General features: G+C 32.3%; 2 protein-coding genes across 3 annotated transcripts; one reads left to right on the top strand and one right to left on the bottom strand.

Moving 5' to 3' along the window:
- Positions 1 to 198: 198 nt before the first annotated feature.
- LOC732598 (endoglucanase 6) lies at positions 199 to 5760 on the bottom strand. Its single transcript, XM_003525297.4, has 9 exons — positions 5207 to 5760; positions 4902 to 5114; positions 4564 to 4764; positions 2592 to 2681; positions 2321 to 2485; positions 1899 to 2183; positions 1265 to 1613; positions 1095 to 1169; positions 199 to 967 (listed from the first exon to the last, which is right to left on the bottom strand). The coding sequence occupies exons 1-9, from the start codon at positions 5402 to 5404 to the stop codon at positions 669 to 671; spliced, it is 1875 nt and encodes a 624-aa protein (XP_003525345.1). The 5' UTR covers positions 5405 to 5760; the 3' UTR covers positions 199 to 668.
- Positions 5761 to 23747: 17987 nt separating this feature from the next.
- Positions 23748 to 24953, top strand: LOC102669617 (subtilisin-like protease SBT2.5). 2 transcript variants are annotated; one of them, XM_014776099.3, is made up of 3 exons: positions 23748 to 24310; positions 24402 to 24507; positions 24712 to 24953. In XM_014776099.3, exons 1-3 carry the CDS (start codon positions 24234 to 24236, stop codon positions 24772 to 24774), a joined length of 246 nt encoding a protein of 81 aa, XP_014631585.1. In that variant the 5' UTR covers positions 23748 to 24233; the 3' UTR covers positions 24775 to 24953. The 2 variants fall into 2 exon arrangements, with proteins under 2 accessions (XP_014631585.1, XP_006580530.1); XM_006580467.4 differs by having other exon boundaries at positions 23772 to 24310; positions 24402 to 24549.
- Positions 24954 to 27782: the final 2829 nt, after the last annotated feature.

Raw genomic sequence — 27782 nt, 5'->3', positions numbered from 1 at the left:
TTGGCCACTCATTTTGAGGGCTATTATGTGAAAGTGTTGCACTAGCATTTAACATTACTCTGAGTAGAATATAAATAGTATTTGAATTTAGATTCACACATCACCGTCTTCGTTGGACCTCAGATATACCACAGGCTGGAAATTTTTCAACCATTCAATTAATTTAATAATCATCAACTTGAAATAACCAAATTAGTATTGCACAGCACAAAAACATAATACTATATAGCACAAACTGTTTCTCTGTAGAGAATACAAAATGCTGCAAAGCTTACAACATCAAACACAGAAAAGACATCCAAAGCTGTTGAAAAATACAAGAGATGACTCTTCTCTGAAATATTGAGAAGTTCACTTTGTTTTTTAAACTTCTCAACAACACTGTTTCACTGTCTGTCTTGTATCACTCACTGTATATAAGTTGTAAAGCGGAGAAGAAAGAGGATGAGCTCTGCCTTTTGTCTCTTCACTCCTTTCTGCTCCGGTCCTTCCATCTTATATAATCTACCTATTTTGATCTAACCTACTGAAATGCAAAATACACAAGGGAAGAAGAAGATTTGACATCAAAATATAGAAGGAAAAACGTAAAGACCCTCTCCTCACTGCACATTTGTATGGCTACACAATCTTACACAACAAAGCAGTAAACCATTCCCATGTCACTCTCAGGCCAACACGTAGTTTGTCACGGAGACATCTGCTGCTGAAGCAGAATGGATGTAGACAAATTCAAGGCTTTTGCCTGCTGATAATGAGCTGAGCCATGATGGGAATGTGTATGAATCACCTGATTTTGTGACACCCCAGATTGGACCATAAAGCTTGGATATTGAAAGATTGAGAGAATTGAGACTCTTGTTAGATTTGTTAGTCACCACTGTTGAGTATCTGTAGTAAGTTATTCCATGGGCAATCCACGAGGTGGTCATTTTCTGTTCAATGGAAATTGGACCTGACCACGAAGCTGAAAGAGAAATTCCTCGGTTAGATATTGGTCAAAACTTACATATCATTTTAGTTTCAAGTATTTCTCAGGTAGTTAACTTAAGCAATAAAGAATGTGCAAGTGAAGTGACTAGCCAAAATAGTACCTGGAGGTGGAGTTGTCTTGGGACTGGGGGTTGGTTGAGGCTTGGTAACAACAGGCTTAGGAGCTGGAACAACAACTGCAAGGAAGTAACTAAAGCTGATTACTATATTATCATCAGTACAAGAATTTTAACAGGAGAGGGGCATAAAGCGAGAATAATGATGGCAATACCTGGAAGAAGCTGGTTATAGCCACCATGACCTCCACCTAGTCTTGCCAGAATACCGATAAGAGGAGCATTGTTATAGGTTGCTGGCTCTGTCTGCTCATAGTTATCTCTTTCATCAGCAAAGTCATCATATGCATCAGGTCCACCAACAAGAGCACCAGTGAGCAGGTTCGGGTCGCTCCTTTTGCTGCTAAACCAAGTAGCATAACCTCCACGGCAGCTGACAAATGAAGGGTTAACCTTGATGGAAACAATGGATGAACCTCTGTGATGAACCCTTTGTGGGAAGTTGCTTCCATAGCCCACCATATAGCTAGTGGCTCTTGGGTTGTCACCAAGAAGATAGTCAACCTGAAGATTTAACATGTCAAGTACTTAGATCCCACTGATATATTTAATGAATGAAACATCAAAGTTCAATTGAAAGTGAATTGAACTATTCACTTGGTCCTTATAGTTGTGTCCATTTTATTTATGTTTTAAGTCCCCATACTAGAAAATTGTATGTTTTACACTCTATACATACATGTCTGCCAACACATTCGAGACTAAAATTTACAGTTTCCTCCAATAAAAATTAAAAATTAAAATAGAGACAACTATAAGAAACCAAGTGAAAGCAGGAGGTGGAATTACCTGAGACTTTGCAAGGGAGATAAGTTCAGCAGGGGGCACATTGCCTGAACTGCACCTCAAGTTTCTACCAGAGGAAGCAAGGTAGTCAGAGTAGACAGTGGCTAAAAATGAGGCACTTGTGACAAACTGCATGTTGTTCCATCTCTGGCGGAAGATGAGGCCACCCGGAGTCTTCTGAACATTGCGATCACCCTTTCCAAGGCACGAACACATGAAAGATTCAGCCTTCTGCTGATATCTCTCGAAAACTGGAGCATGATGCCCAGCTTTGCCTTGCATCAGGAACTGCCAGGAAGAAACAAGGAAAGCTGCTTATTCACTAATGTGTGATGTTTGATATAATACACACAAAAGAAGCTAACCTATGTTTGTTTATTACTTTTTCACTAATTGTTTATAAGATAAAGAATCAATGGTGTTACCTTGGCAACTAATGTCTGAACACCAGCATACTTGACATCCCAACCAAATTCAGTCATCTTCCAACCAGTTCCACCCATGGAATCACCATTTCTTCCAAGGTAATCCAAGTAATACTGATTGTTAGATGCTTGGTAGAGCCAAGCAGCAGCCCAGAGCAATTCATCCTGAACGTTCAATTACCAACACTCAATTAATGGGAAAGTTTTGTATTTGTTCAACTTTAACATAAAGGGGTGAATCAATAAACACAATTATAAAACAAAAAATTACATTGTAACCACTGATGGATCTGTAATATTTCTGGGCAACCGTAATGCTGCTGTCATATTTGCCTCTGTATTTGTCAGCAAAATCAAATAGCTGAAATTGAACAAACCCAGAGAGAGTAAGTTGAACAAGTCCGGATGGAAAAGGAATGGAGTAAAGTCAATCGAGTACCATAATTCTCAATAAATGAATCAATTAATTAACCTTATGTTAAGTTGGTGAACATTTATTAAATCAACCTCTTGGGTATCCTCATTTATTAGATGCAACTAAAATACCAGACGGGATCAGATTCAGATCTGTGACGACAGTAGTAGTAGTAGTATTTTTTTACTTAAGGGCCTTATTGAGATCAGAATTTCAGAAGCATCTTTCTATCTTCACCACTCCAACTCTAATAAATGAATAATTAAATGTAACATGTTTTCCACCTATCACAAACAGTGACAGAAAACAGAAAAGGAATCGAGAAGGTGGTCGAAGAGTAAAGTATAAGGTAGCAGAAAATAGAGGTCCAATGTAACTATTACTAGTAAAAAACCCAATACACATTTTGATTATTTTTATTTTAAGACCCAATACACATTGATGGTAGCTAAACGAGCCGCAGTGGTCGTAAAGTAAATGTACATACCAAACAAATAAGGTGTGAGTTCACCCAAAAATAGCACCGACACTGTACCCACGTGATAGGCACAATGGCAATAAGGAAGTTTCATTTGTGTGATGTGAATCCGTTTTGAGGGGATCAACCGGGGCTACATTTGTACTACGATCTAAAGGGTATGTTATACCGTGACAAGAGGGTAAGTGTGCCCCTTCGCCAACCCATGAGAGACTTGGCCACTCTTCTTTCTTGTCCATGTTCCCATTTAGACATAACAACCTAATTTATTTTAGGACCACACTCATTACTATTATTATTAATAGGGTGATAAAAAAACGAAAAAAATCAAGAAAGAAAACATATTGTTAGAGATTGGGTATGGACTAAAAAGCTCAGTAGGTGATTTTATTTTTAATAAACAAATTTCACTTTTGTCATAAAAAGAATCCATTCACACTACTTTAGTTATTACGTATAAGAAAAAAATAATATAGAGTGAACTCTTGCTCAACAGAGCAAGATTAAGGGAGACCAAAGAAAAAGTTTGGGGGGGTGGAATTAAGAAGTGTACAAAAAGCAATTTGATGGGTCCCAAAAATGCTAGATTAGATACTATCTTCATTTCATTGCTTTTTTAGTACACTAATATTACGTAGCGTTCTGGAGATGTATTAGAACAAAATAATTATTTTTTGACTGCTAAATTATATGAGATTATAAATACTTTAATTTCATTTAAAAAATAAAATAAAAAGCTGTTTCACTTCCACCTACGAATATTTTCTTGTTTTGAAACAAGTGCCGATTTAGAAAATTCTAAAGGATTAAAGAAATCAAAATTCTTTATAAAATAATTATTACTCCTAAAAGACTAAATCATCATTTTTTTCTTGAAAATAAACGCCATTAATAATTTGCATTTTGAAAAAAAAAAGGAATGATTATTGAACATTAATGAACAAAAAGTAAACCATTTTCTTCGTAATAAAAAATCACAGAAAATTTATAAAAAAATAATTCACTAAAAATATGCTTAGTTCAAACAGGAGACTAGGAAGGCAAAGGGATTGGGTGTTCATTATCAAAAGAAGATTAGGTTTAATTTTATTTTAACTTTTTGGGCCATTGCATAAATCGCGGTCTAACCTACGCGGCCCAACTTTGATCGCTCGCAATAACGACTCTGACGAAAGAGCCATAAAAGTGTAACTGCCAATTAACTCCAACCGTTTCGCTAACATATGCCGTTCAGAACAAACAATTCATGCGCACCACGCTTCACTGTTTGTCCACTTTCTACACTACAATGCGCACATCTAATTAAATTATATACCATACGAAAGCGTAAAAGCTAGTAGTGTGTACTACCTGGTAGGCATGGCGGAGGAGTTCGGCGGCATAGGCAGGGTTAGAGCGTCGGAAAACAATGGAGGCAGCGGCCATAGCGGCGGCGGTTTCTCCGGCAAGATCCGACCCGGGATTGCTTGGATCGATCTTGTAGGCATGACGGTCGGTTGTCATGTCCTCTGGCCTTTGCCAACAGTAATGGTCAGTGTTCCCGTCTCCCACCTAATTGTCAAAAACCCACAACACCAACATAAATAAATTACTACTACATGTAACATCTAAATTCAACTACGAACAAAACATTTATAATAAAAAATAACCCCGAACAAATTTACTATTAAAATAACAAAAAAAGGTACCTCTCCGTAGAGAACATTGGGTTGAGGGTGAGCTTTGATGAAGTAGTCCGTACCCCACTTAACGGCTTCCATGGCGTGACCAAGTTCACCACTAGCAGCCATTTGTTTGCCGTATTCAATGATGCTCCACGACATCATCGTAACGGTAAACGCCATGGGTAACCCGAACTTCACATTGTCCCCTGCATCATAGTACCCTCCAACTAGATCCACCTGTATAATTTAACATCAATAATTTGTAACCTGAATTTGGGTGAGGAAAGTGAGAAACTAAACTAAACTAAAAAAAGAGTTGAAAAGCTTACCCCGCTTGCTTTGCCATCTTGCAAACCAGAATGTGCTCTCCATGTGACTCTCTGGTTGTGGGGAAGGTAGCCAGATCTCTGGGCTTCAAAGAAGAGAAGGCTCTTGCTCAGAGCTTGGCCATAGTCATGGCCAGCGAAGGCAAAAGTGGGGAACAGAAGAAGAAGAAGCAAAGGGAACATGCGAATAAGCTTTTCCATGTGGTGAGTGAAACAGGAAATGGCAATGCTGATGAGTGGTAGCAGCTGAAACTTGGGATAATCCCACCAAATTAGGAGGGAATCCTTTAAGGAAAGAGGGAAGTTTCAAGAAAAGGAAGAGAGAGAGGGAGTACGGGGATTGGAAACTGAGGAGCTCGAGGCTCTATATATTATGGAGGGGTGGGAAAAAGGAAGGTATCAAGAACCCCCAAATTGACAGTCGTTTAATAAATAAATAAATGTAAAATTAAATTATTATTTGTTTTGCTGGTAGTATTGTTTTTATTTTGTTTTTGGATTTTGAAGTGGCTGCAAATTGCAATGCAGACGTTCCTGATGATATGAGAATGGGACAATGGCATGTGGCCTTACAGAATGGAGGTCGGTGAGGTTTAAAAGTATCTGTTTTGGTTGAAATAAAATTACTGTTCACTCATAGAGGAATAAAATATGGGAAAAATAACTAAAAAATGGTTTGACTTACTGAATGGAGATTGAGCCAGAATGGTAGTAGTATGTGATGTATTCAATTCTGACTCTGGCATCATTTTATTTCCAATGTGTTTTTCAAATTTTAAGACAATTTCTAGTCAATTTATTTAAAATATTTCTTGAAATTATTGTGCGATTAAAATTCTGGCAAGCAATAACTAAACACTTTTCTCAAAAGAAATTATTTATGGAGGCAAAATTAGAGTGATTAGAGCAAGTCTATTTCAAGGTCACATCACATACTCATACCACATGTGTCAGAGTACACAATAATATACTATTGCTTGCTAGTAACCTAGCAATTGAGCACCAGCATTTTGAATTCAACAAAATACAAGTGTTTCATTAATTCTGTTAGGATAGAAAATACAACCACTCTAAAACACGTGTAACTTTACAAGGGAAATCTGCCGGGGAACTATTCTTAAATAAGATAGGGGGAGAGGGAACAATAACTCTGCAATCAATCAGTAAATTCTTAAATAGACACATTCTATCAGTATAATTTTGTAGTCAATTAATTAACAAATACTAGAACTCCTTAATATTTATGAGTGATCTACTCGTCCATTATTTATCAAATGCTTTAACAAGGGTGGGTAACATTTGTGAAAGAGGGTTATAATAACCCGAAAGCCTCTTTTATATGGTCCAAAGCAAGGCAAGAGCCACATGACATACAAGTTACGTGGGGGTTTGCCATTGGTTTAGTTACTGCAAAAGTGTCAACAATGTTTGACCGGTAACGATTTCCATTTCCCAGCGTTATTAACTTCTCGCCTGCCATGTTTGGTTTCAATGTAACCCCCATGTTCTTTCGATTTGATTGTTCCTTGTTCTATGCGTGGAAAATGAGCCCTTCCGTAATTTACGTGCCGTAGCCCAGGCCCCATTCTATTTAATTATTGATTAGTCTCTTTGTTTTTTATTGATTAGCCTTTGTTTAAAAATTATTTTATTCCTTAATTAAATTACTCATGTTTTTTTCCTAGTGGAAATCTTCACTTTAGAAATTTAGTAACGAGCATGTTTGGATGATTTGAGAATTACTAGTACGATTTTTTGAAAAAAGGTTGCACGGGTTGCAATATTGCATCACTGCAAATGAAAAAGGAACATCAAAATTCATAGATAAATCTACAATTGAACGGAACAATGGCTAGCTAGCATTCTTCCTGACAGATGCATATGATAATTAATTTCCGTAACCTCATATTCCATTTTTGTATACTCTTACAAAAGAAAACGTGTTTGTAGTAAGAGTCAAAATGAGAGTACAAGCAGTTAGATGTAAAATTAATCACAGAAGGGAAGAGATGGTTGGTAGGCGCTTGAGTCACATGTAATGGAGAACACTAACAACTAACAACGAAATTGAAGTAGTTGTACAAGCAACCAACTATGAACGAAATAATTGATACGCAACGCAACGCTGAAGCTTCATCTGCGTTCATATGGTTTTATCTTAGAACATCATCGCACGCAGGTGAAGGACCTGTACCCAGGATTCGGATGCCCGACAACCCGACAACCGACACTCATAGCTATTTATTTTTCGTATCTCAAATTAGTTCTCTATTGCCACCGACAGCATCCCAGGTAAAAATAAGCTAATATAAAATTTAAGAATAATTATCTTTGCACACGTATAATCATTTTTATAAATTTTTTGTTACTAAATTCTGGAAATTTTATATTTTATAAAACTCTGACCACAATGAAAGAAGTGAATTGTTATTTAAACAAATTTAATTGCAACAATGTCAGATATTTTGAATAGGGCATTGTCATACTGGAAGAGTGGAGAGGATTGCTGACGATCAGCGTCAATTCAAAATTTCATCGTACAACTTTTTCTTTTTGGAAATACTTGATCGTGAAAAAGAACATTATTAGAAAAATATAATAAAATCAAATACATATATTTACACAAGAAAATATAAAATTGATTACTATTTTAACTATTAGATTTGTAAATAATAGTAGTTACTGTTGTATTTTTTTTTAAAGTTCACTGCTACTACTGATAAAAAAAAATTCTATAAAGTGCACTACTTTAAAGAAGTTACTAAATCCTGAATTCTTGAAAACATACAAAATGGATTTTCTATCAAATCAATTTGAGTTTAAGAGAACATTTTACTTTAAACTTACTTTACCGCCATAAGTTCAGCTGAATCACTAGGCACTAAGGTTGCTTTTCCTGATTAATGTTTATTTTGATATTTGAAATTTTTTTAATATTTGAAAAAGTAAACTAAGTTGTTAATTTTTAATTATTAAAAAAAAATAGGAATGGAGAAAGAAAATGTAAAAGTAGTATGTGGTCAAAACCAAAAAGTGTTGTCCCCATGTCAGAGCGCTTTATTCCCAACCGCAATCAACGGCCTCCGCCGAAAATGAGATATATAAACTCTCTTTCACATACTCTCACTCTCTCTAAAATTTTTACTAGTACTTTTTAAAAAGTTTTAATTAGCATAGAAAAAATGAAGACACAAACGAATTTGACACGTCATGCATAAGTCAAAGAGGCAAGTTTCCGGAATGACTGAGTCCAGCGACAATTCCCACCGTTGAGTGCCCGTTCTCCAACGTTTTATATGCCAAGAAGTAATGTAAGAGGCTCTTGAATGTTGATTTTCATTTCTTTTTCTAATATATGAATAAAGATATAATATCACACAAAATTATTTTAATTTAATTAGTAATATATAATTATCTAAAATATTTAGTAGAAAATTTATGTCATGTGTCTTACCTTTTTTTTTTTCTTTATGCATGGCACTGCTATTCGATGAGTTAAATATTGTGCAATTAGCTTTATCAATTATCAATTGAGTTAAAAGATAGACATGAGCATCGTTCAACTTTGTTTTTTAAAAAAATAATCACTTACTTTTGTTACTTTTTTCAAAAATAAGATAATAGCTATTCCTCTAAAATAATCTTACCAAACATGGATTTACATATGATCTTCAATGAGACCGCACGTTGCTTGCAGTCTCAAGGTCAGTAAAAGAACAAATTTGAAACAGCTTTAAAGGGTTCATACATAGTACTCCATGACTTCATAAATCGGACAAAGAGATCCTTCCTTTTGTTAGTGGAAAAAAATCACTGTTGGTTCATACCCTAACATTGTGTCCCCAAATTTAAGTCTAGAGTATTTTTTTTTTTTTCTTTGCCTTTTGTTGAGTGCGTTAGGTCACCTTTTGGAAATTTTGGCACTTGCTCCTGACTTTACACAAGACGATATAGACAAAACATCTTTTTTTTTTTTTTCCTTCTTAGTATAGCTGCCTTCCACATTCCCTAGTTGTTTTACACTGACTTCGATTGGGAGCTTACAGAAATTAGAGATCGTCAAAAGTCAAAATTTCAAGTTGCGCTTAGCAACTATATGATCAAGGTGAAAAGCCTAGGTTAGCTAATCAATTGCGTTGACATTGCACTTGGTAGACCAATTTCTGCTGGAAATCCTTTAAAGGTGAAATTTGATTTTGCAAACTAATTCATAATTTATTCGCGGATATGCTGCCAAACATCATGTACGAATCCTACCTTCATCAAAGGGTTGATATTGACATAATGCATCGTAAATTCTTAATAGTATGATACATGCAAGAGGTCTAACAAGAGTGACAACTTAGCAAATGGTTGAATTCGATTCCCATATAAACAGATTGATTATGTGAGCTATCATTTTATGCAACCTTAACTAAAATTTTTGAAATCAATAATTTAAGTTAAAATATATTTTTTGTTTTATATAAAATTAAAAATATTCAGATTTCGTCTCTATGAAAATTTTAGTACATTTCTTATGCTCCTAAATTCAAATCTACATGTAATAATTTATGGTAATTGTAAATCTAGAGATTGAAAATTGTCACAATATCAAAAAAAATGCCAGAAATAAAAGAAAAGTTATTACAAATTACATTTTTTTTCTATAATTTCTGATAATTTTTAACTTTATAAATTGCCATGTAAGTTTCAATTTATCCTAACATTACTAATTACATAGTAAAAGATCCTCAGTATGACACAATAAATATGATTTTGATTCATAGCGAAAAGAACTTTAGTCACAATCCTAGATAGTCAATGTGAAAATTATGAAACAATATCTAGCAGGATATTTTGTTTAGTGTGTGCATAATCCATTAGAAAAACCAACATTTCATGTTAGTTGGATGTTTCGATGTATACTATGTTAGTGATAAAATGAAAGGAAACATACTAGTAAAGTATATGTTACTTCATTGGCGATTCCTTATCTCATGGGTCAACAAGTAGTAAAATTCTATAACTCTATCGATTACTGAAGCAGCGTATATTTTAATTTTTAGATATTGTTCACAATTGCTTTGGATAAAATATAAAATGGAATATTATTTTAGTATTGAAAAAAGTATTATTGGTTCTTTATGATAATGATAATAACATTCGTACCATTAATCTCTAAAAAAATACAACATTTTAATGATAGTAACATTCGTACCATTAACTTTACACCATTTCATTAGAGATTATGCTCAAATGGGAGTTTTGAGAAAGTTAATTCACATTGAACACCAATAGATTGACATATTTGCCAAATCTTTGGCCAAAGTTAGATTTGTTTTCATTAAGGGATCATTTACACATGCATGTGTGATTTGCATAACCATTATACATCATCCCACAAGCATTGACATGCATTCGTCAAACTTGCATCACCTTATCCCTCTGCATTCTGGATATTCCATCTTATGTTGTTTCATGTGATTCATGTTTTTTACATTATCATCATTTATGTTTTACCGCACATTAGTTTAATGAAACCAAGCGTATTCACTTTCTCAATTTCACGTATCTTTGAATTTACACTTTTAAGTTTTAACCATATGTTTTAACTGCATGTATATATGTTTTTAACTCCACAAATATTTGAAGTTTGTAACTTCCCCCTAAAAAATTGTACGTCTTTTATGTTTTATTCATGACGGGTTCTAGCGTGCCTAAGCTTTCCATATCATTTCTTGAAAGAAAAAAAAAAGCTTCCCATATCACGCACAGTTTGACATTTTTAAAGACCTTAGATATTATAATAAAATAGTTAACGGTAGAGATAGTGAAGGTGTAGCAAGTAGACAAAGTATTGGATAACTGCCTTTTTTTATAAGTCCCGTATTTCTCTCTCTCATCAGAGTCTCTCCTTCTTCCTCTAAATTTTCCGTAACAAGTAGACAAAGTATTATATTTATTTATTTTGAAATATATTGTAATATGCTGTGTAATATGTTCCATATTCACTAGATAGTATTGAATTAGATTCAAATATAAATAAATAAGTTTATTAAAAATTTATGTCAAGTAAAGGCGACGATGAGTTCATTTCGACATGTCACATGTAAACCGTTAACCTCTTGTACTCCAATTTAACAAAATAATGTTTGGTTGATAATAAAAACAATGAAAAATCAAGTTATAAAAAAAAAAATCACTTACAAGTTACAACCCTTTGTATAATCGGCAAGCAATAGATAGCAAAAACTTTGCCTTTGACGCGTGCCATATGTAAGATTCATGGGTTCAACATAAAAGTTAGAAGTGTGGGGCTTTCCCCTCAGGCGGATTATCAGCGTGGGAACAAACAACTTTTTGAAGATTTTAAAACTACCAAACTATAATCACAATTATTCTCTCTATTTTATTTTAAGGAAGTAATTAGTTACATCACCTTCTCATGATAAATTATTTTCATTTGACTAAAATAACATTATCTGACCAATATATTCTTATTTCATAAATGATTTTTTTTACATTATTTCATAGATGATTGACTACAGTTTACAATTACAATTATATAATTACTGGTACATTTATTTGTTGCACCAAATAAGGATATTGTGAAAAATAATAATTATTACTTTATTGATATTAAGAAATAATTGAAAACATAAAAATGTTTTAAAAACGACAGATAAAATCAAACCGAAACAATAAGAAAGAAAACTTATAAATAATGTAATTAAAAAATAATTTTAAATTATTTTGTACAAATCCTTTTACTTATTATGTAAAAATAATTAATATATATATATAGCTTTTGCTTTAAGAATTAAAATACAATTATGTGCATGAGGTATATAAATTATTTGGACCCGGCAAAGATATTAGGAAGTTGTAAAGAAGCACGGACCCATCATGACCTTAAATCGATATCGAGATAATAGTGATAGAAGTTGGGAGCTTTTATGGGGACAAGGGGCCCATTTATCCTCTCACCTTCCAAACAATGAAGTAACCTTCGTTTTAAATTTCCAGAGATATTTGAAAAAGTAGTATGTGAGATATAAATAAAGTTATATCATTAATCCAATCTCTTCTTTTTTCTTCATACATTTCCTAAAGTTCTACTGTAATTTTTTGCCTGAATATTTCTTTTATAAAATCCCTATTTTTTTTTGTATACTAATACAACATCTTTGAAGCTTGCAAAAATGACAGTTATACAACATATGAAATATATATAAATTAATATTTCATCGTGAGTTATTTTAAATAACTCGGGCTCATATTTTTATAATTTTTAATATATTTTAATTAACAATAAAATATATTTAAAAGAGCATGTTAAAAAAATATGTAATAAAATTTAACTCCTTGTGTAGCCAATTTAAGAATATATATAGAGAGAGAGAGGTTAGAATACAATCGATTTATGTGATCTTATTAAATATCACCATATGTGCCTCTAAAACACTTTCACTCTCAAACAATACAATATTTATTTTCCTGTGCCCTTGCTGCTCTGGTTCTCGTGCCCTTCATTCTCGTGGACGTTGTTGTTCTCATTCCTTCATTCATTGTTTGCTTTGATGCTTTCTCATGGCAATCAAATATGTATTCGTGTGTATTCGCTTAAATCTATCTTGATTTTAATGGGAAATATATAAGTTGATTGGGTATGGATTTGAGTTCAAAAATTATCAAACTTTTTTAATTGGGATTAAAGTTGGAGAAGGAGATATCACTATTAGTCTCATACCTATTTTCATATCTGTCCCAATGATGACGAGAATACTCAATACTCAAAGGATACGAAGATGAAACATGAGACAATAAAATTTAATCTATCAACAAAGACGACTATGAGCATATGTTAGGGAATCAGGATTTGAAACTCGGGAGATATCTCTATCCCACGACTTTGCCATGTCTAAATGCTCCCATGACCATGTTATCGTTCTGGAACTGGTGGGTTATCACTGTCATTAGTATGCTTTTTGTAGTGCTTGTTACTTGTATTTGTTAGCTCTCTGTTTTCTTTCCTTGTAGTTCTGTAAATTGGTAAACGTGTTGTTCTATGAATTTTTAAACAGCTATGTCAGCATGTAGTTTTGTGATATGGTAAATGTATTGTTAATTGTTTACGAAATTAGATTGCCAGATATTTGTTATTACCAGGTACATTGGCTGTTCTTCTAAAAAAAAGGTACATTGGCTGTTTCAATATTTTTAAAAGAAAAAAAAAAACATTTTACATTGGCTTGACTTGTAAGCATTATTGAAATTGGCTAATTCTACATAGTGTAAATTTTTTTACGCTATAAACTAATAAAAATTATAAAAAATATGATTTTTAAAATAATTATTATACAAATTAACAATATCATATAGAATAATTTATAATTAGATGCTAATGTAAAAAAAATTATGATGTTAGTATATGCCTTTTTTTCATTTTTTTAATTAACAAAATTGTGTATTGGCTAACATTCCTCGTAAGAGAAATTTCCATCATTTTTTATGCTATATAGAAATTTCAATCCTTTTTTTTACTATATAGAAATTTCAATCCTTTTTTTTACTATATAGAAATTTCCATCTTTGTCTTTTTTTTAATTCCATTTTTGTCTGTTTGATCCTTATGTAGTGCGCATAAAATAAATTTCCATTCGTGTCTGCTTCTGCCACTTACATTAAATAGAATTTACTTTTATGCTATTCTATCCTGGGTCTGAATGTTGGACCAGTTAGTAACAGTTACCTGCATAATGTTCCCCTCCATTATTGTAAGTGATGATAAGTTGCTTTGTCGTTTTTCAATTTGTTTATTACGATGATTATTACATTAATGTTAGTACTGTGGTCGAAATATGCATGCCAATTGATTAAAAATTAACACAAAAATCAGATAATAAAAAGAGTTTTTTTATAGAATATATTTTAAAAATGTGTGCATATAAAAATAAGATAAGGAAATAGTAAATCAAATAATCTAATGTTTTTTATATTCAAAAAATAAAACTGATTCACTAATGTAGGGATGTTGTCGTTCCAATGAGTGGCAGTTTATATGTCACTGAATTTCTATTTTAAATTAATTTTTATATTTAAAATAGTTTTTCATAAAATTTTATGAAAATAACTCAATAAAATTTAAATAAAATGAATTAAAAAAAAAAAGATACCCTGCCTTTGAACTCGATTCATCCATGGTGGGGCTTCTGTTTTGCCTTTGATCTTTGGATTTGGTTACATTGGAAACAATGAAAATATTATGTGAGATTGCATTAAGGAGGAATAAAAAGGTCTAGAGTTTGATCTCTTTTCCTAACTAAAACTAATAATTAATATTTTCTAATAAAAAAGTTACATTAACAAAATGTGTTTTGGGAGGGACAAGAAAGACTGTCTTTGAGCCTGTGTTCTGCACTCTACAGGCGTAATGGTTCTGAAGCTCTCTTTCACACGGAATAAAACCCTGCTATACTTGATTCCTTGATAAATTAATATGACTAAATCAAACAAACACCAAATGAAAACCAAAGGATGATGCATCATATAAGGTTTTCTTGTTTTCATATAAATGAAAATAATTTATTTAATGGAAGAATTTATGTTATATTTGTATCATGTGTGAAATTTATTTGGATAAATAATAATCAAATGCCTCAAATAAAATTAATCTATGACTTGATGGATTACATAATATCTGTTTACCTTAAAAAAGAAACTCCACTTTGAAAAAGATGATGAAAAAATTAGCCGAGTCCATTCAAAATTTGGGCGGGGACCTTTGGTTTTGTACTTTTCTTAAAGTTAATTGCTAGTGCCTGCTTAGTAGATTTCGAAATTTAAGTACAACTTTGCCCATTGATTTTATGCTCCATTTACTAATTATTATTATTATAGAAGGCCAAAAGGTCAATTCATTAACTTTTTTTATGAACTACATGGCGGAGTTCTTTTATGGAAATGGATTCCCTTTAATAAGTGAATGCATGAAATTCTATTCATTATTAAATTCTATTTATTAAATAACAAAATAAAAAATCACGAAAATTTTTTACATTCTGTGATGATAACAGTAGGATCTGTAACTATCTTTTGATTTATGGAATCTCGGTCCCTTCTTTTATATGGTGTCATTAAACATTCACAAACTAACCACAAAAAAAAAAATTAACATTGGAAAAAATGATGTATCGTATCTAATAGATTTATTTGCACTTTTTATTGTCAATTTTTATTTATTAGGGGATTTTACTTTAACAAATTAATTTAGTGTATTTTATCTTTTACTTTTAAAATTTTTGTAAATTTTATCTTTCGTTGTATATTCATTAATTAACTAACATGGCATGTTGTAATTATATTTTTTACCCGTCAACTTTTTACTTTTTTGATGAGTTTTATCTCAACATTTACTAATAATTAATAAATAAAAGGCGAAAGATAAAATTTATAAATTTTTAAAAGTTATAGAAAAAATACACAAAATCAATTTATTGAATATAAAGTTCGCTAAAAAAAAGTAAAAGGTTAAGAATAAAAATTATAGTTAAACATATCTAATATTACAAATTATTAGATATAATAAATTTTAATTAGATAGTTGAGATTGAAAAGATAAACTTTAAAAAAAAAACTCTATTATCTTTATTCCTAAAACGTGTTTGGATAAGTTTATCCAAAAATACTTTTAAAAGAAGAAGAAAAAAATAATAATCAAATGAACTTTGTATAAGATAAATTATTATGCTCACCCCTCTCAATTGAACCTTCACCTAATAGTTATTGCTGCACGGTGAAGGAGATTGAACAAAATAGCATCGTGATTTTGGCCATCCCACCCCCACCTGCCCCTTGATTCTCAATTTGCAGTCGAATCAAAACTATAATGAAGCGATTTTTATGTTTTGCCAATTAATCTGTGTAATTAACTTGGAGCAATAATAACTATTGATCACAGTATCCTCATGGTCGTATGCGAACTAGGTTAACTAGGTTGTTGGCTGACTTTTAACTTGACCCTTTGGGGACCAAGGTAATAATTTTTACCTGGTACCAAAGCCACATCACATGTTGCACCTCTGGTCAACAGTCAAGCAGCGAAGTGAAAGAAACACCATCCCCAAGAATATTGAATGGGTATGTTAGACAAAAAAAAAAAACTTATAAATCAATAGTTAACCTAGTTTGTTGAGGTTGTGAGTTAAATGGATTTGGTTGAGGAACTTATAAATCAATTCGTTCAATTCACATCTTATATGTTTTAAAATAATAAATTAATTATTTGCGAAAATTAAAATAAACTTATAGATGTTTAAATAATGAAAGCCATTATATTTTAACTTTTCGATATAATCTTACTCAAGATATTATCAAACATTAAACACAAATGCTTATTTCAACGAAAATTCAAACTTAATTAATTCGTTCATGTTGTGAGAAAGTATTCGTTCTGCTAAAATAAATTCCGTTGGTGCACTTTTGGATGCCTACTAGTTAGCTTTTCTTGTTGTTGGGGTATACATACATACATACCATGACCATACATTATTAGAGAGCATTGAGACTTTAACAAGTTGAAGACGCAATAAAGAAAAGGGTAAAAAGAAGGTGAAATACTATAGGATTAGGATCCTCTGAGATATTCTAACTTGGAAGTATGGAAAAGTTTGTTGTAGTAGGAGGACTCAATCTCCAAAAGCCGACACCAAAATCCTAACGTCCAAAGGTCCCCACTAACCGTAATAAATTTCAAGCTTCAACTTCGCCTTGGAATTCCTCCATCTCCGTTATGTACTATCATTTTTCATCTGTGCAAAAACAGTATTAGTTGACCTACCAACAATTCATTTGTTATCGCCAATACACACAAGACAATGGTTGAAGGAGATTTTGTACTGTTTCATTTTTGAGGTTTAATTATAAACTTACTCTCTACGCTTATATTTTAGTCACTGTACTATCAATAATTGTATATAAATCAATTCATGCCGCTTATTAAAATTACGGGAATGTCTAAACTTAAGTTCACAGTCTTAAGTCTCCAACCAATCACCTTGCTAGTTAAACTTCAGCGCACACAGCACTTAGAACAGACAGGGGCTACTCTACATGATGGTCCTACACTCAAGTCATGAGTTTTTCCTCAAATCTACATCGAGAGTTTTGTGGCTTAAAACTTGGGTGATTTTACTAAACCCCCACAACTAAACATTCATATTAAAGGTTTTGTGTGTATTAAAATATAAACATATATTAACATATAAAAACAGAGTATAAAATCAGTTTTACAGCTAGAATCTCCATGTAGTACAAGGTTCCCAATCATATTAAATAAATTTATTTACATACAACACTTTTATTAACTTAAATAATTGGTTCTCATGTCAAAAATCAAATAAAATCACGTGTTATTCATACCAAACAACAACCCCTATATTCCAAGATATCTCATTTTCATGGTTAAATACAGAGAAAAAAAAAGTCAAGATAGTAAGGTCTTGGAGAATATTAAAAAACCTTCCAACAACACTCTCACCGTAGTGACCATTATGGACCCAACAACAAACAACAATCCCTACAACATTCAAGTAGTTCATCAAATTCATATAATCATATGGTTCCCTTACAACTTAGGATTTGCTGCGAAGCTTCAAAGGAGGAAGATTTTTTACTTTTTCTACTAAGCTCCATTGTTCTTCTCTCCAGCAAGCACGAGGTAATAATTTTATTATTTTTCTCTCTTAAGTCGGTATGTAAAATTAGTTTAAGAAGGGTTTGCATCTTAACTATGGGTAATAGGGTTTTATTATCTAGTAGAATAAGAAGTAAAAGTTGAATTAAACAAGTACGGCTGGCTAAGCAGGCTCAGATTTGGGTGGTTTGCCAAAAATAGTAAATAAGAAAGTGATTTACCTTGAAGTAGGTGCTATTTTTTTTTTTTATCCATGAGAATGAAAGTAGATATAATGATTCAGGAAAATGTATTAATGACACACTAATGTTGGTTCATGTCTTCATAATTTATGTCAGGCTGGCTCATTGATATAATATAAATTTACATTGAGTGTACAGCTGAATCTTAATTTGATTAAAATTTTCATAGAAAATTGTTACATATAGTCATACGAAGTATTTTAATTTAATTTTTCTCAACTCAATAAAAATTAAATTTTCTATTATAATTAAATTCAATAACTTTGAATTATTAATTGAGAAGAACACAGTGTTACACACTCCACAATATTTAGAAAACCTGGTTCATTTTCTCTGTACGTAATTGGTCGTTGATTGTTCTATTTCCTAAATTCCAAATAATCCAAGTATAGATTCTATAGTTCCCATTACAAGTTGAACCCGAGTGTTGTTCTTGTGTCTTCTCTTTAAACAACCATTATTGGTCAGAAGCCACGACTATGAGTCTGAAATCAAAGAACATGTTATTATAGTTATGGAAAGAAGTAGTCTTAAAAAAGCAGTAGGAGAATACGATAAGAATGTCTCATCCTAGCCGTCAGTTAATCCGCAATTAACGTTAAAAGGGTGGGCCCGAGAGATGAGATGGACGCGTGTATGAAGGGTGATTTCATGGCCGCGAAATGAGGGGACACGATAATGGTGGGCCAATCATGAAGAGCCATTTATCTCTATGGTCATGTGAGTGTGAGTGCTCGTGTGCGACGGGGCCCGCCACGTGATGGTTGCCACCTCACTTCCTCGCTGTGCACGTGCTCCCCCATGCTCCATGTTTCTAATACTCCACATTCACTCCATCAAAATATGTTGTTACTCTTTTCAAATCAATCATGTACTGTACAATTTGTTAAGAGTCTTAGCTAATTAATAAATACTATTTTATTCCGTTTGTTCATGTGACTTTTTAACTGCGTACAGTATATCAATTCATCATTTCTCATGAGAATCAAAACCACCTGTTGTTTTAATTCTCATAAATTATTTATTTTTTATTTTCCGATAATTCTTCAGTTTGTCTCAACAGTCAAGTCGGCATTATTACTTTCCTTAAGTTTAATTGTTTTATATTATTAAAATAGTCTATAATGTTTTCCCCCTCATCCTGGACTCTCTTCTTTAAAAAAAAATGTAAAATTTAGCAACCTTGTATTTATGAGTTCAAAAGAGCTTTGTTATATGGTAGGAGCACTTTCGTACGAATATTTTACGAAAACAGGAGCTTAAGTTACGAGTTTGATGAACTTGCATTGCAAATTTCACATTGTTAATTTATTAAAAAATAGAAAAAAATTTAGCATTAAATTCTTTTATGGTTGCTCTTAAGACTGTTTGTTAACATGATTTTTATTATGTTTATGTTTTTTTTTATGCTTAAGTTACGAGTTTCCTAATTTTTATATAATAAATTTAATGAGATAAATTTTACGAATAAATCAATAAAAATGAATCTGTCTTATTTATGACAATGACACTGAATTGTAAGTTTATTTCTTACCGATTAGATCAATATCCCTTAACTCCAAACCGAATATAATGAAAGAAATAAAAAAACATTTTTCCATGATTGTTAATGTAAATTGTTCGTTATCTTTTTAAATCCTACCTTTTACCCCTTTACATTTTTGTCATTCTTTTATCTCCATCTTAATTATACACTTAAAAATATTTCTCCTTTACTAGAAAAAAACTAAAACAATCAAATTAAGTGACCCAAACAATGGAAAATTTTGCAAACTCAATATCTATACGCTGTAAAATAGTCCAGAAAATGAAAAAGTTAAATCAAATGATATTTAAAAAATCTAGAACCACAAAAAAAAACTATAAAAAAATAACTAATAAAATCTGGAAATATCATATTTTTAGAAAACAGAAATATTTTCTATTTCTTATATTACCGTTCTATTATTTCCTTATGTTTTTACCAATTTGTCTATGTATCTTGGTGCATAATCTTTGGAACATGGTTTAAAACTCAAAGACATCTTTACGACAATATCCTTATAAAATCTGTACCATCTGGGCCTATAGAGGGAAAAGCCTAGAACTGCTTTAAGGTTCAAGACATGTAGCCTAATCCAGCTCACCTGAAGCTGAATTCCGTTAAATTTATATATATATATACACACACACCTGTTTATTACCATTTAAAATATGTTACACTAGTATATAATTTAAATTATTCTACCAAAAAATATATACACATAATTTAAATTTCTAGTCTCCCTCACTGTCAAGGAGTATAAACCAACGCCAGGGATGTGGAAATATATTGGGAATGAAGCCCACGTGAGGAAGCGGGGTTCAACATAACAAACAAAAATACAATTTTGACTTTTCTTTAATTTTTTATTTGATTCTTCTTCTTTTTTCCTGCAATTTGAGTCCCCACATTTTAGAAATTTTGTAATGTGGATTTAATTCTTAATGTTACATACATTTTGTTTCTTTTATTTTACATCAATTGAATCATAAACCTAACATATTCATTTAAGGTATTATAAAAAAATAATTTAATAAATTAAAAAATAAAAGAAATAAAGGTATGCAACATTATGATTTTTCTAAGATGTGAAGTCCAAAATCGCAAAAAAGAAAAAACAAAGACCAAAATTATGAATCAGGAAGGGGGACAAAAATATAATTCAGTAAAAAAGAAAATGAAGTGCTGGGTATTTTGCAAAGGAATATGGGAAGCTTATGCGTGTGGCCCATTTGAGTTGGAAATAACCAACAATGTTCAACATAGTAATAGACAGCTAGATTCGTTAAGCAAATGGCCAGGGATTTAATTTTTGAATAATATGAAAAAGATTTATTGGAAGGGTAAAATACATTTTGATGATTTTTATATCTCTAAAGAAATTATCTTGGACTATTAATTGAAGAATATCTTTTGTAGAAGAAAAAAAAAAGAGTTGTAATAAACACGCACATGTGGCCCAACTGGAGAAAAATAAAAGAAATGTGTTAGCATGCAGAAACCCATAGGGTTGGGACGTTATGGCGCAAGTAGACATAAGAAAGAAACCCACAACAAGAAAATAAGGACCAGCGATATGGGCCATTCGGAACAGAGAGAGGAGAGTAAAATGTAAATCAAGTGAAGTAGTTGAACATGTGCTATGCCATTGGGGCTGGCCCAGGGACACATACGGACAAGGGTCAAGAAAAATATCAAATTCAATTTCTTCTGCTATAAAAAGAAAAATAAAGAGAAATGAGATGTGTCGGTGACATATTTAAAATTAAGGATATCTAATTGTTTTTTATTTTAATATACATGTATGGTAAATGTTTTTGAAAAAATATCCATATGAAGCGCTATAAATGCCCCTGGACAGGGTTTGAGGCTGTGTTTTGGCATCCAACTTTGCAATAAATTAGCATCTTATTTTATTGAATTGGGAAAAACAATTACAGGGTGGCTTATTTGTTTCTTTCATTGGTAAATACTATATCATTCCTTTCCCTCTCAATATATCTTTGTCTGTGCGCACAATTTCTACTCTTGGATTTCAGTGGGCACTTACCAAAAACCATGGAAGGCATGCGTGCAAAAACACCCTCGACTCAGCTTTCTCTTATTCGGGGAGTGAGACTGAGACAAAATGGTGGCAGAGTCCCTCAGAAGAGAATGAGGGTACTGTGATTGGGCACTTGTGATACAGATACTCCTCAAGGCTCAAGCTGCCGCACAAGATATATATAGCTTCATCTCCTTGCTCTTCATCTTCGCATAATACATTAGTTATTAATTCTTTTTTGTAAATTGAAAGACCTATCTACATCTCACATTGGTCATTTCGTCTGCCTAATCAATTTTCTTTTGAAATTGTTTGTTTTTACTAGAAAATAAAATTCTGATAAAAGTAATTAATTTCAATTTCGCATTCAACGTTTAACAATGCATAGAGGAAGTAATTCATGATCTTGCCAAACGAACACACTTGGTTGTGTTGTTCTCTAAATGTAAAAATATTTAACATATATTTTTTATATTTCTCTCTCTCTCTCTTTTTTATCATATTTTTTCTCACTCCACACATCCAACAACGAGTGGAACGCTTAATTAGGATTTTTTAATTTAGATTGCCACGCGGGACTGCACCTACTAGTGAATTCTCAAATGTCAATGTCTTCATTTATGCATCTCTTGTTCGTAAACGACGTGTCTGGTTAGAAAGCTGATTCATCATTTTATAGGTATTTTACTAAAGAAATGTCTTTTTTAAACATATTATTACTCCTAATTAATATGGACTCCTTTTTTGTTACTTCAGTCCAAAATTGTCAAGTTATATAATTAGGTGGTGATTGATTTTTATAAACACGTGATCCTTTTAATAAAGGACCGACGCTCGTGTGTACAACAAAAAAGAGTTGTCGTGCATTAATTAACGCGACTCAAGTGGGTGAGATACTGAGATTTTTTTTATTATTATTAAGAGGAGGGGTTTTTTTCTTACATAATTCAGAGGAGGGCTTGAAAGCCCAACAAAAGGCCCAAGGAATTACGAAGACACATTAAGGCCACAATAAGTAAAGCATGCAGTCCCCTATATATCATGTTTATGCACAAGCAAGATTCGCCAAACAGTCTCTCACCGTGTTGGCTTCTCTATAAACGTGACTAATAGTGATATGCATAGCTGAAAGGAGGCCTGCATAGAAATTCAAGTTGTCTTCAAAAGTTGGGTGGCTTCTCTATAACCAGATTGAGTTTTACAACTATGATATTTTATCACTTTTTCATTCACTTATAGCCTTTTCCCATTTTCTTTTTTTGGAAAAAATATAAATTATATTAAACCCAAAATTATACAATAATAAACGGGGCATACCCCGCAGTTAAAAAAAATCAAAAGTCTCCCTAATACAAGAAGACATATATCAAGATGCTAAAACAAAATGTAACATGTGCGCTTGTCTATACATAAGAAACTTAATCTTGCTAATAATCTCTATGACAGAAAATTGATAATCTTCAAAAATCAGCTTGTTCCTAGACAGTCAAATGCAGTAGACTGTTTTCTTTGACAGAATTCCTTTTTTCATATATATATTTTTTGAAGACAATTCTAATTAATTCATGATCAAATATTAGATGTGGATGTCGATCTTTTCTAATAAATATTTTAATTTTAATTTATCATATGGAGTAACTTCTTTTAGTAGATCCAACTAAAGTATATGAATCTTTGTTAAAAAGGATGAAAATAGAGCAATATGTACTAAAGTATATTTTCTTTTGTGTATTGAACTTGAATTTAATTTCTTATAGCCATTGTCATAAGACAATTAATTAGCATAGGGACTAAGACCGTCGTGTACTAAAATACCTTGATTGATAAGAAAGAGGGAGATAGAAAAAAAGAGTAATGTGGATGCAAAATTTAGGATGAGGTTTTTCTTTTTTATGAATGTAAGGTTATTTAGAATTGTTAAATTTCATTTTAAAATTGATTGGTATTAAATAAATATATAAATGATATTTTAAAAAAGTGAGACAGTCAAGTAAACGTGAGACTTGAGTATTTCTTAACAAGAACAATCTTTAGATGTACCTGTCAAAATAAAAAAGATGTAGCTGGTGTTAATAATTAATAATAAAATAAAGGCTTAAGTTGACTTTTACTAATACCATGTAATTGTACAAGATTATGGAGTATGACCCAAGTGCCAAGTGTGAACGATGGTGCTTCATCATGTTGCACGCATATGCATTAAGAAGTAATTAACTTGCTATTCTCTTTAAGGGGCGCACCGCCGAAATCAGAATCTTTAATGTTTCTATTAATAACAAATCAATAAATTTCAATTAGTCGGTTCAAATTATAAATTCCTTGGCGGTGTTCATAACGGAAAAAATTACCTCTAAGCTGTTACATAAAATTGAAACCAACGTGGGCCTAAATAGCTCCTAGTTCTTTTTTTTTTTTTTTCTTTCTCTTCTCTATTATTGCTTCTCTACTGGGAAAGTCATTCAACCTTTTGTTGTATAAATAGGTGGCCAGTGGAGCAGAAAACTGGCATTGCCAATCAAATTAACAAGAGGCATTCATAAATCTTAATGGGAAGCACAAAAGTCGAGTCCTACTTTGTCTTCATGAGCTATGATCCTGAATACGGGAGACTTCAAGCTGATCGGTCTGTTCTCCTTAATTTGTTTTATTATACCATTTTCTTAATTGATTGTAGTACTCATTTTATTAATTTATTGCTTTCTTCTTGCTGCCAGAACCAAGAGAGGGGTACATGAGCTTGATTTGTACCTTGATAGAAAACACGATGAACTCTTAGCAAGTACCCTAGAGCCAGGAAGCTACAAGAAGACATCTTCTTTGGTCATTGTTGATGCTTTTGCAGTCGAAATTACCGAGGATCAAGTAATATATATATATATATATATATATATATATATATATATATATATATATATATATATGGTTCTCCTCTTTTCTTTTCTTGTTTCTCATTATGTTTATTCATGTGGCGGCATCGATATCTCATGTTTGTCTTTTATATCTAAACATATTATTTTCAAACAGGCCAATGTGCTCAGATCTGCAAAAGGAGTGAGGGTTGTGGAGAAAAATGAAGTACCACTCTAGTGTAGCATAGAATGATAGAATATTGGGGGTTTAATTTGAGGAGAAAATTTCCATGGTTTTGTTTTATTAACTTTCCTTCTCTTGAAGTTTCTCAAATGTGTAATTTGCTACGAAGATGTGAACTCTGTATGCAAGATATATGTATAATGTGTTAAGGGAAACCAAGGTAGATTTGTGTTGATTGTGTTTTTTGTTTTTAATTATATTATCTTCAGCATAATGACGCACATAATATAAGTTTGGTGAATATCATCCATACTGGAATACTTTGAGAACAACTCTCTATTGTGCACACATCAGATTTAAATAAACACACGTGGATCAACCGGTGAAAGAACACCTTAGTCGTGGAAAATAAATGATGGGATCTCACCGGAAAACTCTTTGGAGTTTTTTTCCTCCTAAAAAAAGTCATGCATCTTGAAGAAAGTGGGTTTGAACTTTCTTATTCTAATATCATTTAATTTCTAAAGTCCATACAATGAGCCCTTCAGTGCTCAAATATATTCTAAAGATACTCTAACGAAATAATAATTGTAATAAAGTTATTTTAGTGTCTACTGTCAAGCTACAACAATAAAGTCTCTTAAAAAAAATACACATGCTCATAGATTTCATTTGAGTAATCATATAGACATACAGCTTCTTTTGATATAAAAACCTATAAAAGTGTAGTTTAAAATTTTTCCCATCATCATCATATCATATCACCACATATCATATCACCACATATCATACACAAGCAGGGAAAATTTGCCATCGATTCGTTGTTTTTTCTGTTCTATTTATTATTCTGTCTTTTTTTTTTTTCAGAATTTCTATTTCTGTCTATGCTTATATGTTTTTAGGTCTGCAACTCTGCATGCTCGTGAGCAGTGTGGTGGATATGCAAGACCTTGAGTGAATTATTATATAACAAAAAATATTATTATTATTATTATCATGGAATGGAATGAAATGAAATTAGATGTTTAATTGAATAAAGGTAAAATATACAGAGAGCTGAAAATGGAATGAAACATAAAAAAACAAAAGTTGACACTGGAGTGAAAAATTGAAGACTATTAGTTCAAATATGTAAAACTCTAAATATATATTTATGTATAATTTTCTTAAAACCCTAGAGTGAATTCGTACATCCTCAGTTAAACATAAGTCTGCCACTGTACTAGTTCACTAAGTGGGTGAAAAAACAACTAATTGTAGGTTTTAGCATTCGAAATAAAAATAAGTTGACTCACAGGTAAATGAGAAAAAGCTGCCAACATAGATATGATGCTAAATTTACTTGTATCATTTACTTATGATGCATTGATAAAACAACACATACCATGTGTTTGTTTTAATTATGAATAAATTAAAAGGAGATTTTTTGTTTCCCCCATGAAAGTTTCATTAAAAAAGAAAACTAATAAAATATAATAAAATTCTTCCACTTCGATCTTAGTCGTTTTGTGTTGTTTTACCAATTAGCATGTTTCAAATTAAAGTCGCAAATTCCATTCATAATTGGTAGGTAATACAAGACATGTACTATCGAACAAACAGAAACACCAAAAGTACAGAACCAATATTGCTAATGCTAGTTAGGGTAAGAAAAAGAGTACGGCCTAGTGTCATAATTTGCTTCCTGTTTTCAGCGATGTTCAGAAACAAAGCCTGCCCTGGACTACGGGTTGGATCATTCACATGCATGGATCACAGGTTATATATAGTAAAAAAAACTTTACCCTTTACAACTTTACCGCTACACAGGACTCGTTCTCATGTTATATATAGTAATAGTAGTATATTTTATTTTTCTCAGCCTTAAAATCTCTGAGATCGACAAACAAAGGAAAGTTGAAGGGTGGGTCCTCTTTCCAGGTTCAATGGCCTGGTGCTGCACAAATATTGATGAAGGGTCCCCCTTTCATTTCTCAAAAAAATACCACGTGTAACCCCTCCCCGCAAAAAATCTCTTATGCATGCAGCAGATACAAGTAACTGCACTTATTGGCAAGTGGCAAGTACAATCCACCAGGGGAGTGCAGGTAGGCCTAGGCCCTCGCTTATTACCTTAACTTTGTTGAGTTATAGTCGCACAATTTATTAATGACAAACGACCCATGAATCGTTATCCATAAATAAGGGAGAAAACTAAAAAATGAGACAGATTTTCACCGTTGCAAAATGGACATGAAAGAAGTACCTGCCATTTAATTCTCTCCTTTCTGGAAATTAAGGTGTGACAGGCATTATCCAATCTCGCCAAGGGAGATTGAGCAATGCAAATTGGCCGTATAAAAACCCAACGTTGGGCTCAGAAAGAAACTAAGGATATATATATGGAAATGTATTGATTACTGAAGGTGAGAAACAAGATGAACTTCTTTGTGCTAAGCAATCTCGCCAAGGAACAGTTTATTTACTCCTCCCCAAGGGCCTCTAGCTAGTCTCGCTCTTGGACCCAATGATCACGCACTAATTGGTTCAAGCGAGAAGCCCTTGAGGGAGAGTGAACAACCAACCCCTTCATCGATTATCTCTTGACTTGGCCTTGTTAATTATTGATTCCTTGAAGAGGGTTCATATATATATAACACAAGCCCTTTTTATACTGCACTACTGAATAGAAGCTGCCTAAAAATGTCGTTGACTTTTATCATGTGGGGTCTCCATATCTTGTTTTGTGGCAAGATATTGCTTCACAAGATCAGGATCTCCCTTTCTCCATTTATCTTAGAGGCATGATCAAACACACACGCACTTCTCGTTGGAATCTTTGGCATCGGGAACAAATATAGTTTACAAAAAGAAAACATGCATGCATGTATGGTTTTAATAATTAACAGGATGGCCTTTAGAGATCATGAAGGGCAGTAACACAGAATATAGCAGCTTGCATGCCTCAAGTCAATTAGGGCATCTCAACGTTATCTTTAATCCCATAAGCATTAATTGCTGTTTGACATTCCTTGTGTCTCGTCCCTGTCTTTTGCTTTATATCCTATTGGCTATGCCTATGG

The sequence above is a fragment of the Glycine max genome, chromosome 5, assembly GCF_000004515.6.
Source record: "Glycine max cultivar Williams 82 chromosome 5, Glycine_max_v4.0, whole genome shotgun sequence".
Lineage (NCBI taxonomy): Eukaryota > Viridiplantae > Streptophyta > Magnoliopsida > Fabales > Fabaceae > Glycine > Glycine max.
Note: the sequence above shows the minus strand (reverse complement) of the source record. Positions and strands in the feature narration are given on the sequence as shown.